The sequence below is a fragment of the Meleagris gallopavo genome, chromosome 8, assembly GCF_905368555.1.
Source record: "Meleagris gallopavo chromosome 8, MGAL_WU_HG_1.1, whole genome shotgun sequence".
NCBI lineage: Eukaryota > Metazoa > Chordata > Aves > Galliformes > Phasianidae > Meleagris > Meleagris gallopavo.
This window is the reverse complement of record NC_139411.1, coordinates 23,287,207-23,302,247: the sequence shown is the minus strand read 5'-3', so window position 1 is coordinate 23,302,247 and position 15,041 is coordinate 23,287,207. Positions and strand designations below refer to the sequence as shown.

The 15,041-nt window shown below is 44.8% G+C and overlaps 1 protein-coding gene across 4 annotated transcripts in view; it reads left to right on the top strand.

Moving 5' to 3' along the window:
- The window catches only part of SH3PXD2A (SH3 and PX domains 2A), a 232,111-nt gene that overhangs the window by 58,436 nt on the left and 158,634 nt on the right, over positions 1-15,041 (top strand). For 3 of the 4 annotated variants that reach the window (XM_010714667.4, XM_010714665.4, XM_031554493.2), the window contains exon 3: positions 6,571-6,646. In XM_010714667.4, coding sequence (XP_010712969.1) covers positions 6,571-6,646 — 76 coding nt within the window. Of the gene's footprint in view, positions 1-6,570; positions 6,647-11,234; positions 11,310-15,041 lie in introns of those variants that run through there. The other variant, XM_085229164.1, reaches the window with a different exon arrangement.

Sequence of the window (15,041 nt, the reverse complement as noted above, 5' to 3'; positions counted from 1 at the left end):
TATGTCATGGATGCTCCACTGATGAACCTTAACAGAAAAGCTGTCTCAAAATCGGAACATTGAATCATTGATCTTCTCTGAATAGGCAGATAAAAGATGAATCAGGGGTGCCTGGGTCTGGGACATATTGTCCAAATTCCTGCTTGTTTTCACCTGCAGACAGAGCTAGGGATCCTTAAAATGCTGATGTGTTACCTAATAGAATGAGATCCATTTGCTAGAACTGGTTGCTGACCATCTACCTTAAGTAAAAAATGCCCTTGGTTGCTCTGGTTAACCAGAATTTGGAATATACTACAAACGGACAAGCCTGCAAATGCAAGAATAAGTGTAACTGAAAACCACTGATAATAATCCTTGCATTTACTTTTGTCTTGCTGATTTTGAATGAACACAGTTCCTTCAGATGGGGTCTCTGACTTCCAGTCTGCAAAATAAGGCTGAGTGTTTGACGGCTCTTGATTAAATCTCCTGTTACCTTCCTGAGATCTGTCTCATATTTATATACCCCTGCTGAAAAAGCAGGGGTAGAGCCACAGAGAGGTTTATCCATGAGAAAACTCTGGCAGATAACAGAATTCAACCTGGTTCCAGCTTTTCCCCTTCTTACAGATCATATCATATATAACTAAAAATGTAGCTGATGATGACCAATGGTTACAACCGAGTAATGTGGCTGGTTTTCTTCTGAGTTTAACTGATAACTCATTACATTCTGGTATCTTACCCTCTCTTCTCATCCAAACATTTGTTATCTACATCAGTTTCTTTCAACTTTTTTGATTTGCAGATGCCCCAGTTCCATCTGGGTGAGGGTGTGAATTTCATTACCTCCAGTTGTAGATCGCTGGTAGAAGCATTGCTTTTTTTGTGTCATTCTTGTACTGATGCCTCCTCGTCTCTGCCCTTCCTTCCTTCTTGGGACTCTAATTGAGCTCAGATAAGTCACATGAGAAGAGATTCCTGAGAGCTCAGCCCAGATGCCTGGTGCCTACCTGTCCTCACGTGCTTTACCTTTCAAGTCAAACAGTGGCAAAGTTAAAGCTATTGATGGCTTGCTTGCTTTTTAATGAAAAACACTTTTTCTAGTGAGCACTCTGGAGGTGGGAAGCTGTTACACCTCTACACATGAAGTGTAGGAAGAGTTAACACTGGGACCACTCAAGTGACTGTGAGTAAGGTAAAGTTGATGGGGTTTTTGGGCTGCCTTGCCAGAAGCGTGCTGTTCTCAGTCTCGTGGTCATGGTTTGCTTGTCATCAGCTGGCAATTTCTCTGGGTGGGACAAAAGTAAATTAGGCAGTGTGGAGAGAGAGGCCCCACATCTCTTGCAAAAGGTTGGAGTTCTACATCTGTTTGTGGCTCTGGATGTTGTTTCACTTGCCAAAGTAATGGGTTTGGATGAAAGTCGTTCTCGGGGTCTCTCTGTGTTAAAGTAAATCTCCTGTGATTGCAGCACTGACCCCCTGGAGGACTTTGATTTTATCTGTGCATAAGGCAATCCTATATCCACTTGAAAAGAATCAGCAAGATATGCGTTCTGATAAGAGATTATGTGGGTGTCCCAATTTGCTCATGTTAAGAGGTGTGGAGAACTTCACTCTTTTAACTGAAGGAGAGTTAAAGCTGCTGCAGGAAAGGAAGGGGAGGAATTAACAGCCCAGCAGGAAACTCCAGCTTGAGTCCATAGTGTGTATGGCATGTATGGAGATCAGGTAACTGTCCTAACGGATTAGCTTCAGGGAGATGGATTTAGTCACACACTTCCAAAACCTCATAATCAAATCAGGAACAAAGGTCCCACTAGCAAATGTTACAGGGTCAGGCCATTAAATAGTTGGTATTTTCATGTCCTGGCTGGCTTACAGCAGAGTGAAAGTTGGATCTCTTGCAGAAGAGACATCACCCCTTAGACTTAGGTGCTTTTAGTCCTTGTATCTAAACAGGAAGGAAGTCTTGTTTTGTGAAATAATCAAAGTAAAAAAAAAAAAAAAAAAAAAAAAGCAGTAAGTAAATAATTGTCAGGAAGTTGCTTGGCTTCTCATTGTCAGAGATTCTTATTTTTGGCATCTCAAAGGGTGTGTGTTTTTTTTTTTTTTTTGTTAGATTTCTAATCAGGTGGTACCATCATGAGGCAGATAGGGAGCTGAATCTAATTTTCACAAGAGAAGTGATGGGAGGTGATCACAGATGCTATCAGCTGCTGACTGCTGGGCCTACCTGTCCTCAAGATTATATAATAATTCTTCATAAATTATATAATTAAAAATATTATAATTAAAAAATATAATAATTATAATAAAATAAATAATTCAATAAAATTCTTGTTGGTAGAAGCATCTCTTTCTTCGCTGCATATTCACCTTCTTTGACAAAGGTGAGCTGAGGCAGAAGTTTCTGAAGCTTAGCTGTGAGTTAGGACACTGTCTGCATCTCTCTCATTTCCCATACAAATAAAATGTGTGAGGCAGCTTCCAGCACAACCTATGTTTATACCAAAAGCGCGGAGAATGTGTTTGCTGTCTTTCAGTTTCTGGACCTTTAAGGATGAATTTGGATGACGTTTGCAAATTTATGCTTGGCAGTGTAAAAGCTAGTTGGTTTTGGTTGTTTTTTTTTGTTTGTTTTGTTTTGTTTTTTTTTTTATAATGAACAATGAATCTCAAACAATTGCTGACTTCCAGGAGCTGAGACTTGCATAAGAACTGGCCTTTTTGTGTAAGTTGAAATCACTGAAATCCTTTTCTTCTTCCATTCTTTCAAGTCAAATGATTTCACGCATCTGTGCAAGTAGAAAGGAGTGAGGTAGGACAGTGCTCTCATTACAGTGAGTAGCAACTCACACAAGTGATTCCCTTGATTTTTAATATCATTAATTGCATTATCATTTACTGTAAGAAAGTAATAGTCTGGACTGTAAGCTTTATGGATGATCTACTAAAAGTTTAGAGCAGAAGCAAGAGCAGAGCTGCTCAGAGCACAAGGCAAGACTCAGTAGAGAACTAACTTAGGAAAGCTGTTAGCAAACCCAAAGTAATCTGGGGACAGAAAGCCTAGGGATGTGGTTTTGGTGATTAATTATTTGTGGACATGCATCTGTTGTGCCAGAAGCAGGAATGGGGTGTGTTTGTTCAGCCTGACTCCAGACGTGTTGCCTGAATGGGTGGGAAGCTCATTTCCCGCTTTCCATATTCCCTCCCTGTTTCCAACTGGATCCCCCACCCTGTGACACAGGGATGTGCTAACAGATTTCTTTCTGCTCATCACATTGGTCATACAATTGGAGGCTCCCTCATTGATAGAGCTCGTATATTAATACTTGTAAGCAAACTGAGTATAAGCTCACACAGGTTTCCTGAAAATGCATTGCCCACTTGTGTTTTCTTGTCTGCCTGAAGCCAGCTACAGCCCTAACTGCATCCTTTGGGAAGCCTCCACATCCAGACTGTCCTTTTTCCCTTCACTGTGGGTTGGTTTTAGTCTGAGGGACAGGTGACTTTCTTACACAGTGAATCCTGTATCCTAAGTTAAATGTTGTGTATCAAACATGCAAGTGACATTTTGTGGAGATTGCCTGTATCTGAGCAGAATAACCTGGGACATTAAGTGGAGGAGCTTTAGACTATATATAAGGAAGAAGTGTTTTCCAATAAGGGTGGTGAGGCACTGGCAAAGACTGCCAAGAATGGTGGTGAATGCCCATCCCTGGAGACACCCAAAGTCAGACTGGATGGGGTTTTGAGCACCTGATGGAACTGTAGGTGTTACCCTGTTCACTGCAGGGGAGCTGGACCAGATGGCCTTTAAGGGTCTCTTGCAACTCAAATGATTCTATGATTAAGTAAAGGATACCTTGTGTTGTTTTTTTTTTTAATTAATCATATTTATATTTGCAATAATAATAATAATTTCCTTTCATGGGAAACCATTTGTCATGAAGAGTTTTCAACTTTCAGATGCTCTGCAGGCATCAAACTAAGTGGATTTTCAATCTGTTTATTGGTCTTTGGCTGTTAGTCATTCAGATGGGGTAAGTGCTGTGGCTATCAGGAGTTTCTGTGGCTCAGTCATGTTAATTGCAGGGGAGTTGGACTAGATTACCTTTAAGGGTCCCTTTCCACTCAAATGATTCTATGATTTGCGCCGTTTCATTCAGACATGTTGCTGATTTTTTTTTTTTTCCCCTAAGCCCATCTCTTTGTTTTCTTCTGCTTTGCACCCTTGTCAAGGGTGAAAGGGCACAAAATCCTGCTTTTCCAGAATTTTAGATCTTGTGTTGGTTGTGAATAGCAGAACTGTGTGCAGGGAAGTGCTGAAGAAGGCCCCATGCTTCTTCAGCTTTTTGTTGGGATTTGGCATCCTGAAGGGTTTCCTTCATTGCAGAAACTGTTGGGAAGCCATTACCTTCCAGTCTGTGTTGCAGTTTTTCCTTGTCACTATTACTTGTTTATACAGACATAGACGTGTTTGGAATGACTTGTAGGCATTAATGAGAACAGCTGCGGATAGAGGCAGGTACATAATTGCTGGACTGCTGTGATATCCTTGCTCAGATCCTTTGAAGGATCTCAGTTAAGTTCCCTGTGTCATGCCAGATAGTTTAATCCTGACCCTCCAGCCCACATGTCCAGCACAGGCCTATCACTCTTGATGGGGTGTTGCAAATGCTTAACTCAGCTGACTCGTCCAGGAGCGACAGGCCAGCAGCACGTGTTGTCTGGGGTCAGAAACTTGGAAAGGGACTGTCACTCTTCTCCAGGGGTGCCCAACCATGCAGCTTCACTCCTTGTCTTTGGTTTTGCACAGAAGTGTGTATTGCCCACTGGGATACTGTCTCATCTATGAAAGAAGATAAGAAATCTGCCATGTTTCCAGAGGACTTTACCTTTGGGACAGGTCATGTCCCTGTGATTTGTACTGGTGACCTCCTGAGCACCTATGGCTCTCCCACTCCCTGCTCTCTCCCAGTAGAAGCAGGAACTGGGGCAAGAAAGTCTTGGAAGGTTTATCTAGACTCTACCAGCTGTAGTTTATTGCATCTATTTTGCTGATATCCACCCTTTAGATAAATAGCACTAAGTTATACACGTTGTGGCTCTCTTGATGTGGTTAACAAGGCTTGTATGAGCCAATCTAATCTAACTTCAAGAACAACCATGGGAATTTGACTGTATCGGTTCCAGTTTGAATCAGTCTCTGTGTAGTAAAGTGAGAATCGCATTCCTGGCTAAAAGTGCAGGAGCAGTGAAGCTTCAAGTCAGTCAGTGGAGATTTTCCCCCTCCCTTTTCTTCTCTTTGAACAGAACTCCTGACCTCAGACACCCGGAGCTCCATCTACAAGAAAACAAAATTTCCCATTTTCAATAAAAATCATGTCTCCGTAGGCAGAAAAGTGAGTGAGCTAACAATCTGCAAAGCTACGGTCTATTTATTTACCAGGCTGATTCCCTGATGGGGAAACATGTGGGATCTTTTAACTTTTTCTCCCGCACAGATGTTCCTTCTACTCCCATGTTTCCTCTTGATCTCTGGTTTGCTGCACCATATGGTGAAAATGGTGGAGATGTTGTGTGCGGTGGAAGAGAAGAAGGGGTCTGTGTGCTTAAAACAAAAACAGTAAAAAAAATCGTTTTTTTTTTTCCTGTGTTAGCAAAAAAATATTTTTTAAAGGCAATCTGTTGAGCAAAAGGGTTGTTTAACTCGCAGACCCTCGCTGCTGAACACGTAGTGATGCTTCAGTTAATGCTGAATGAAGGGTCCCCAAACAGGGATCATGAGGGTCCTTTAGGAACATGGGGTCAGCGTACTGCTCGCCTATGCACAGGTGGTGTGGTCTCTCCACCATGTAAGTTGGCCATGGCCATCAATGCTTCTTTGAGCTTCTCAAACTAGAGGCTGGTTATCTCCAACAGGGCTCTGTGCTCAGTAGGCCCTTAGGGGTGTGTTAGAAGCAAGTGGTTGTGGTGGGCAGTATTTGGGAGTTGGCAGGGCCAAACTGAGCTGGGTGAAATGCTGGCTTGGGTGGTCCATAACCATGTCTGCAAGGGTGCTTGACACCAATCTGTTTCTCCATGGGAAAGCTGGAATGCTCTGAATGGACCAGGGCAGTGGGCAGTGCCTTACCAGCAAGAAGACAGATAGGTTGTTTTATTAAAAAGCCTTTAATCCTTGTTGCCTGAGCAGCATTTTTAGCCAGACGGGTGGTCTGTGATGGGGACAGGTAAAAAACTGTCTCCACCAACCTGGGCAGACTGGGGATTAGAGACCAGGCGTGTGTTTGTAATGAAGGATGAGAGCCTAATTTTAGAAGCACGGCAAGGCCAGGCTCAGATGTCTGCCTGGGCCCCATCCCAGCTCCTGTGTGCTGCCAGAAACCTGCCCTGCCTTTCTTGGAGGGAGCTGTATCGTACCTTTTTATGTACATACTCCTCTGCAACTAGGCTGAGGGATTCCTGCAGTTGCTTTGCTTTGCTAATCCTTTCAAACCACACACAGACCAAGAAATCCTCCATCCTTAAGCGGCCAGTCTGTACCTAAGTCCCCCTAAGACATTTGTTCTGTTTCCTTTGCAGATGCAGCTTCTGGACAAGTTTCCCATTGAAGGAGGACAGAAAGACCCCAAGCAAAGAATCATCCCTTTTCTACCAGGTAACATCATGGCAAAGGCCCTAAGCAAGATGAATGAGAGTGCTTGATCCAGTGGTTGGTAACCCAGCCCATGGCAAGGAGTTGGAGCTCAATGATCTTTAAGGTCCCTCCCAACCTAAGCTATGATTTGGGACGTGCAATTCCCCAGCCATGGTCTTTAGTACTTTTTGTGACTGGTCCTACAAATACCTTTTCCCTGGGAACTTGTAATGCTGCCCTGTGATACCAGGTCTCCTCTTCCTCCTGCATAACTGGCATGGTCTTTAGGGCTCCCAGGGGGGTCTTATATATCTGCTGTTCAGGTTCAGGCTGGCTCATGCCCTCTTGCACAAAGGGTTTTGGTGGCTTCTGTGGGACTGTGCCCATGGACTACAACTTCACAGCCTGAAACAGGGAGAGGCCACTGGAAACCAAAGATACCGTTGTCTTCATTTCTGTGTGTCACAGCTCTGCATGCGCTGTATAATAAAGGATGAATAGTTAGAGTTGCCACTGAGATATTTAAAAAGCAAAAACAAAACAAAAAAAAACTGTGAGAAGACAAAATGCAAAGGGGATTACTGCAATACTGGCCAAAAATAAATAAATATCTCTTTGGCCTGAGCCACTATCTCCCTGACAGCTTTCAGAGAGGGGCTGGACATGATAGATGCCCTCTACTCAGGGGAAGCACACGCTTCTAGCAGCGATGGCAGCGCTGGCATGGTGGAGATGAGCCAGACCGCAACGTGCTCTTGGAACTTCAGACTCAGGCCAGCTCTCTATTGTTTAACTGCACAATTCTAGCTGTTGGCTTAAAATCTGGCTCACTGCACTGAGTGTTAGGATAAATAGAGTAATTTCAGCCTGTTAAAAGGTCTGTTCTGCCTTTAACTATAAAAAGGAGATCCCAGCTCTTCCCCTAAAAAAGAAGTTGCGATGGGAGAGCTTAGTCCTCTCTGGGAGCATGCTGTGGTCTGTGACACTGTTTCAGGCAGAGAATGTGCTGCTGGTGTGTGGTTAGCACAGCTCCAGAGCTAGCAGGGAACTGTACGCCAGCAGTGCAAATACAGACGCAAGCATCGAAGCCACAGTAGGGCAGCATGGCAGCCTGGCAGCCTACATGGGCCTTCTAGAACATGGCCCCAGGGATCAGGATTTGCTCTGTACAGTTCCCTGTACTGCATCCAGACCCTGTGTAGCCAGGGGGAGGTGGTGTTGCCCTTTATTTCTAATGTGGAATGAGAGGAGTCCAAGATCAGCCTCTGTTTCCAGCTGAGCCATCAACAAACTCATAGATGAACCACTTTGTGAAATCCCTATACAATGAAAATGGGAACTGCCTGCCTGCCTTTCTTGCTGCAAATCAGTTTGAGATCCATGAAAAGCACCATATAGATGTGCGAATGACTTTAGGTGAGGTGCTGTAGGAAAATCTCCATCTGTGGGTAACAGTTTTTTCCTCTGCACTGACTGTCACTGGCCAATTTCTTTTACTTTGTCCTAGAAAAATTTTGGCTGAATCCAGGGCACAGATGCTCAGTCTGCGTGCAGTTCTTAGTGATGTATGTCCTGATATATGGGTGGGTGATTTTTGTGGAGAATGAGATACATCCCATATGTCTGTTATAACACTTCCCACCCTCCAAGAACATGAGAGAGATGCGTGTCCTTGAGAGGAAGAGTTATATCTGGGAAACATTTGGGTTGACTTAGTGTCCCAAAGAGAGGAGCTGCTGGAGTAGAATATACTTCAGCTGTATTCAATTTAAAGTATCTGTGATACACGTTCTACTTTTGATACAGAATCTCTCCCTTTTTCTTGCTGAACTGCTGAAAAGCATTTGCTGCTTTATCCAGCAACAAGGTGACTCAGCTAATGTAAAACAATGTCAAACTGTTAAATAAACTAGCTTCCTTAATTAGAATACGTATGGTATTTCTGCTGCCAGAGCTGCGGATCACTGAAAGGAATAGATGTAAACTGTCTTAATTAAAAAACAGCAAGGCAGATGTTTGCACTTAAATCCTACTTTTATGAAGATGTTATGATCATGCTTGCTTATTACTGGCTTGATTCAGCCAAGCTGTAGTGACTCTGCTTGCCAGGTGCTGAGTGCCCTCGGTAGCCTGTGCAGCTTGCGGGCTTTGATGGCTTCCTCCCATCAGGTCTGTTGTAGAAAGCTGACACTGACTCAGTGGCTACGGGGTATCAGCACTCCTGCTTGTCAGTGATGCCATGATGATCTCTTGGAATAACGGCATGATCTGAGCTTGGAGAATTAAGAACCAGGTCACTTTGCTAAACGAGAAGGTGCATGTGGGACTGGCTGACAGGTCATATGTAGTGCAGTGGAGCCATAGCAGCCTGTGCAGACATGGCCTGTATGCAGGAGTTGGGTGGTGGCAATACCCAAACCATATGCTACAGTGGAAGGCAGAGGAACATGGAGCCAGTGTGTTTTCATCCCCACTTGGACATGATGGAGCTCTGCAGATGGCCACTGCTTTGGTGACCTGTTACATTTTGGCTGTGATTTTTGCTTTACACACAGTTGATAGCCCCCTTTGCGTTCACTACTGTTGTTTTGCTGTGGTTATATTGCTGTGAGTTACTAGGCAAGGTGTTTTCCTGTTGGGGCAATCAAGCCTTTTACCTGTAAGAACAAGAAAAGTGTAGAAGACTACAGAGCCTTGCCCTCCAAGGAGAGATTTTTGGACTGGGTCCAAAAGAAGGAAAAGGGCAGTTTCCTTTCCTTTAGACACCTTTTGTATATCTTATTTCTATCAATTTCTTTCTTCAAATATTTTCCTTCCTTCCTACACAAATAAAGACTCTGCAGCTTCATATCCATGGAAATGAGCAAGGAAATAATCGACTATATTCTCTGGATTATTTTGTAGTTTTGTTTTATGTTTGAGACTCCCTTTGCTGCACTGATTTTTTTTTCTTGAATTTTTTTTAATCATAACGAGGAGGAAGAACTTAGACTTTTTCCTATCTTTTTCCCATTTTATCTTCTTATAAGTTTTTTCTTTTTTTCTCTCTGATTTCCTTTTTTTACTGTTGAAAAAGCCTTCATTGAAGGAGTAAGAGAGAGGAAAATTTTTCTGGGATGCCCAGAAAGCATGACTTAATTTTTAAGGTAGTGGTGTGAGGTTTTTGTTAGGGAAGGTGGAAGGAGGTTGTGAAAAAGTTAGAATAAAATTTGCTACAAAAACCCTTTCTAGACTGAAGACTCTTTGTAAGAAGACAGAGATGAGAAGTGCTGTTTGACTGTGGAACTGTTTGTTGAGCCCATCTGAAAGGCACTGATTTCTCCATCAATTCTGCTGCTGCAAATCCGAGGAACAGTCCTTGGACTGTGAATGTGAAACCTTGCTCCCTCCGTGTCTTCTCTATATGCATCAGTAGAGAGAAGAGGTTGTTGGTTTGTGCACTCCTATTTCAAGGATCTTGAGGTAATAAAAGAAATTCAACCGAAAGGAAAAGACTGGTCTATTGTGCTTCTGGCAAATACAGTGGCAAATATAAATGACAGAGTCTGAGCGATGCAGCCCCAAGATTAACAGTTTTGCAATGGCTGACCCTGAGACTGCATGGCTTGCATTGTTTTTCATTTCTCTTGGCACTAAACAGAAGAGCAGTCTGGAGACAAAGCTGAAGCTTGAGCGATGTCAGCTCCTCTTGTTCCATGGCATCTTCCAAAGTGTGGCCTTGGGGAAAACACAGTGCACAGTAGGAAATCGTCCCCTCGTGCTGGCTACTGGGCTGCAGAGCCCTGTGAGGGAGGGAGGAAGAGAGGGAAGCTTGGGCTCCATGCTGTGGAGGTCTGTGCACAGACAAAGGTGGGCTCCTGATGCTTTGTGCCCATGTAGCAGTGTGGTTTGAGCCTAGACTTTCAAAGAGGACTTGAGCCATAATAAAAGTCTGGGGATTTCTGCTTAGGTTTTGTTGGAAATTCCTTCCAGCATCTTCTCTGCTGCCTGAAAAGGGAGATGGACTGCTCCATTTGACTAATTTTCCTTAGCACTGGGAAGTCTGATCTCTTATGTTGTGGGGAGCCCTACTAGATCATCCTGGCAGCTGCAGAGGCCAACCCAGTCCCTCCTCCAGCACTGGTGGGGCTCTCAGAAAGGCTTCTTTTCACTTCCTTTGTTTCCCACTCAGATTTTCTCCCTCCCTTGGTTAGGGTGAGGAAAGCAGAAAGGAGCCTTTTTGGGGCACCTGGCAGAGCTCAGTGCCGTCGTGCTGGATGAAATGGTGCTGGCCCCACCGCGGCCTGATGCACTTCCCTGGGGGGCACGTGGTTTGGAGATGAAGGAACTGCCAGGCAAAGCCAACCAGGTGGGCCAGAACGAGCTCTGCTGCTCGGCTCCTCAGCCGCAACACCAAGCAGGCGCTGGGGTCGTGAGCCCCATCTGAGGGCGGCCGCAGCCCCACCTGCGTGCACGCGTGCGTCAGGACGGGCGCGGCGGCCCCGGGCGCAGGAGGAGATGGCAGCACCGCCCAGGCAGCTGGGCCAGCTGGGGAGCGCAGCGGGAGCCTCCCCGTTTTGCACAATGCGGGAGGCTGGGGAGTAACCTCCAGCAAACGCCGGCCGGGACCGTCCTCGCCCCCGTCCCTGCCGCTCGTGGGCCGCAGCAGAGAGGGTAGAGCTCCTGCCGATGAACTGCATCCCAGGTGGCTACGTCTGCTTCTCCGTCTCGGTTTGGTGCTGTGTTGTTGTTTTTTTTCCTCCCTTACAAATGCTGTCTTTTTGGGGGGAAGAAGAAGCGAGGACAGAGGCTGGAGCAGGTTGACAACAGGTTTTCATTGGTCGTTTTCCTCTCGGTTGTGTGCATTCCAACTCGGCTCCTTTCGTTTTTCCCCGGGCTGTAGAGAAGTTGCATTTGTTCACAGATTTGGTCGGAGGTTGTTCTGTGCTGCAGCAGAGCAGTTGGGCTCACCCTTAGCCAGGTCTGTGGTGGCATTGGGATCCTGTGGTTCCTGTTCCACCTGTGCAAATCGAGACTAGGATCAGCAAAATGAGGATGTGGCCATGTGTATTTTTGTCAAAGAGACTGAATTTCAGCAGTGATCCGTGCATGCAGGGCAGTTCTACTTCACTCCCCACTGTGCGACAGGCACAACACACGGGGATTTGGGGCATGCACCAGCTGAGGAGGGACTTAGGAATCAGAGATGATCCTCTTGCCAGCTCCTTTCTCCCTTGGAGTGTTACTGATGGATGGACATTTAAAAGGAAATGTCTTAATTCTTAGTGGGATTTGGACAGGATAATCTTATTAGTCTTTTCCAACCTTAATGACTCTATGATTTCATGAGCAGAAAGATTTATTTAATTGCAGGCTTTTTTCTCATTTTCAGCTATCCATTCCTACAGCTCTCTGGGCCTGGGCAGCAAGGTTATTTTAACTTCTCTTTAGCATCATTTTCAATTCCTGACCCACTTATAAAGGATCAGAGTTGCAGCAGTTCAGAGCCAGTCAAAAAGAAATATGAAGTTTAAAAAAAAAAAAGAAAAGAAGTCAGATAAAGTTATCTTGGATGTAGTTATATCTGACTTTTTAGATTAAAATACAAGGCAGATAATCCTAAACAGTGTTCCTTTTGTGTGCGGGTGTAGTCTCTGCAGGTCTGATGGGCACACACACGTCTCAGATGTCTGTCTTGCTGCGTAAACAAGAGTAATACGAATGACAAATAACCTGCAAAATACAAGTTAAGGAGATATTCTGCCATCGTTTCTTGAACATGAGGCAGCAAGCATTCCCCCAGATAAGATCTGTGCTGCAAGAGCAGGTTCACCAAGCAACATCTGCAAAGATTCTGGTGCCTTCTCCACATGCTTGCTGTGTGGGTCTGGCCCCTTGCACTCTGTGCAAAGGGTATGGGACTGGGGCTTACAGGCTGCGAACAGCTTGGGTGGAGAAAGGGATCCCTGACCCCTCCATCTCTTTCCACCCCCCTGCAGTTAGTCAGCACTGCAGTCCACACCAGAGAAGCTGCTAGAGAATGGGCCCAAAGTGCAGGATGCTGGGAGCTTGAGCTCTGTGGGAGCTATGCCATAGTGCAATATAATTTCCTTTTAATATAGGTTTTGTCAGTTTTCATTCCTGTTCTTTGAAAGAGGAGGATGACTCTAGCTTTAAAATGACCTTATATTTGGGCCAAGATAGCTAACAGGTCCTTGGCCACTTTCCACTCGGGCTTATTTAGGATTGGCAGATAAATGGGTGATGCTGGGTTTCTGGCAAGCTGCTCTTCAGAAGCTCCTATTGTTTGAGAAAGCAGTTTCTATTGTTTCTTTCTATTTTCTGCTTTGCTAGGAGAGCTATTGCGGAAAATTCATCTCCTGTCTCTTACAAGAGGAGAATGGATTTCCTGTCGGCTCCAGGCTTGAAGGGAAAACAAGGACTGCCGGGAGGAAGCGGCTGTTCCTGAGCTGAGCAGCGGGAGGATTGATGGTTTGGAGGGGGACAGGCAGGAGGATTATATTCTTCAGATTCTGTGGGGATATTTTTAGGGTTTAAGTCTTAACGGCTGTCAAGCATGAGGTCATAGGATGCCCTCAGGCTGCTTCCTATTGAAGAACCTGCAAAAAAAAAAAAGTCAGCCGCCAACAACCCCCGGCTTTTAGAGCACTCACTGTGCTCAAAGAAAGGAGCTGCTGGAGTTGTAATGAGCCCCACATAACTGGGTGCAGGGGGGCAATGGGCTTTTGCATACTGAGTCTGTTTCAAAGGCATTGTCAAGTCTCCTGAAGGTCCTGGAGGTCTTTGAGTGTTAATAGGGCTTGAGCCAAAAGCCTGAGTTCCTTACAAAAGGAAGGAAAAAGAAGGTGGAGTGGATGAGTGGGGTTGTTCTAAGTGCTTTTATTGTTGTCTTCTTGTTGTTTTAATAAAGCTGGGCACTGTCCCTGTTGCTTGCTGCGGGCGTCTGTTGCAAGTACTGCTCTACCTGAGGTCTCTGTGGGTTCAGCCTCTGCTGAGCAGAGCCCGGCATGCAACACGGCTGAAGGTCTGGGTTTGGTTTCTTTCCTACCCAAAATTTAGCAGGGAAGTGATGGTGACTTCTGTGCGAGTATCTGGTTCTCTTCTGTCTCTTTCAATCTTTCCTGAGTCCTTTCTCAGTGTAGAGATCCAACATCTACAAGGCAGCAAATGGAATAAAGAACAATGCCCATTCTGGACTGGCAAAACCCTGTAGAATACTTTTCTCCTCCCTCATGCATTAAGAGTTCACACTGAAACCACCTCTGGGCAGAGATCAGCTTATGCAGAACATGGTGTGCCTCTGTTAGACCATCTGAGTCTCCTGATGAGCTTTGTAATTACCAACCCGCAGTTTCTAGGGCAGACAAAGAATGGAAAAGATTTTGGTTTGGATTTGCTTGAAGCCAGAGCTAATGGGAATTGTTTTTAATGCTCAGTGCTCAACCAAAAAGGTTGTTAGTGCAGTATAGCTGCCTGCAACCAGGGCAGCATTTCAGTGCAGTATAGCTGCCTGCATTCCTTGGGGAAATAAACAAACGTTTTTACTCAGAAATTAGTTGGATTTTGATTCTTGTTTTTAAAGGCAATAAATAAACACGATTATAGACTTTTAAAGCAGTTTGAGCTGCACTGGGCTCGCCGTTTCCTCGGGCAGCCGTTCCAGATGAGTGTGCTCTCGACTACTATAATTACTTTTTAAAAATAACTCTCTGAGTCTGTAATCTAAAGTGGGTGGTACATAGCAAGTCTGAGAGCATTCTGCATTCAACCCACAGGCTGGAGAGAAGGTGGCTTTATATAAGGGTTTGCTTGTCTTCATCTTTGGGTTGAAATGTGACTTTTCCCACAATCCATCAACAAATGACCCATATAATGAAAGTGCTTTTTAATGCAGGAGTCAGGCTTGCTGGGGACTATGATGCCTTTGCAATCCCACAGGCAATAGAGATTCCCTCTGGATGTTTCTCTTCTGCCACATCTTGTCTCTCGTATGCAGAGTTAAGCTGCCTGGGCAATATAGGACAGCAGAGCCTAGCTGAGATTCACAGGCTAAGCAGTAGCCTAGACCTCTGTTTGCATCTGTTTTCATCCCACTCTGTCCTTAGGCTGGACCAGCTGATTTATTTATGTACTCATGTGCTTAAAATAGGCTGTGATTATTTTTTTCCTGAGGATTTGGAAACAATGAACCTGGGAATTTGCTGTTTGATCACAAGTGATTTCTGCCACTCTATTTTCACTATTCATTAAGCTTTTTGGGTGCTGATATCCTTAAATATGGTATGTTTGCAGAACTTCCTGCTCCACAATGTGGCTATTTTCAGGCTCTTGTGAGTATGTTTGTTCTCACTCATAAGGGGATCTTTATATTTAGGAGCTGAGTGAGGGGATACTGCAGGCTGGGACTTGCCATACT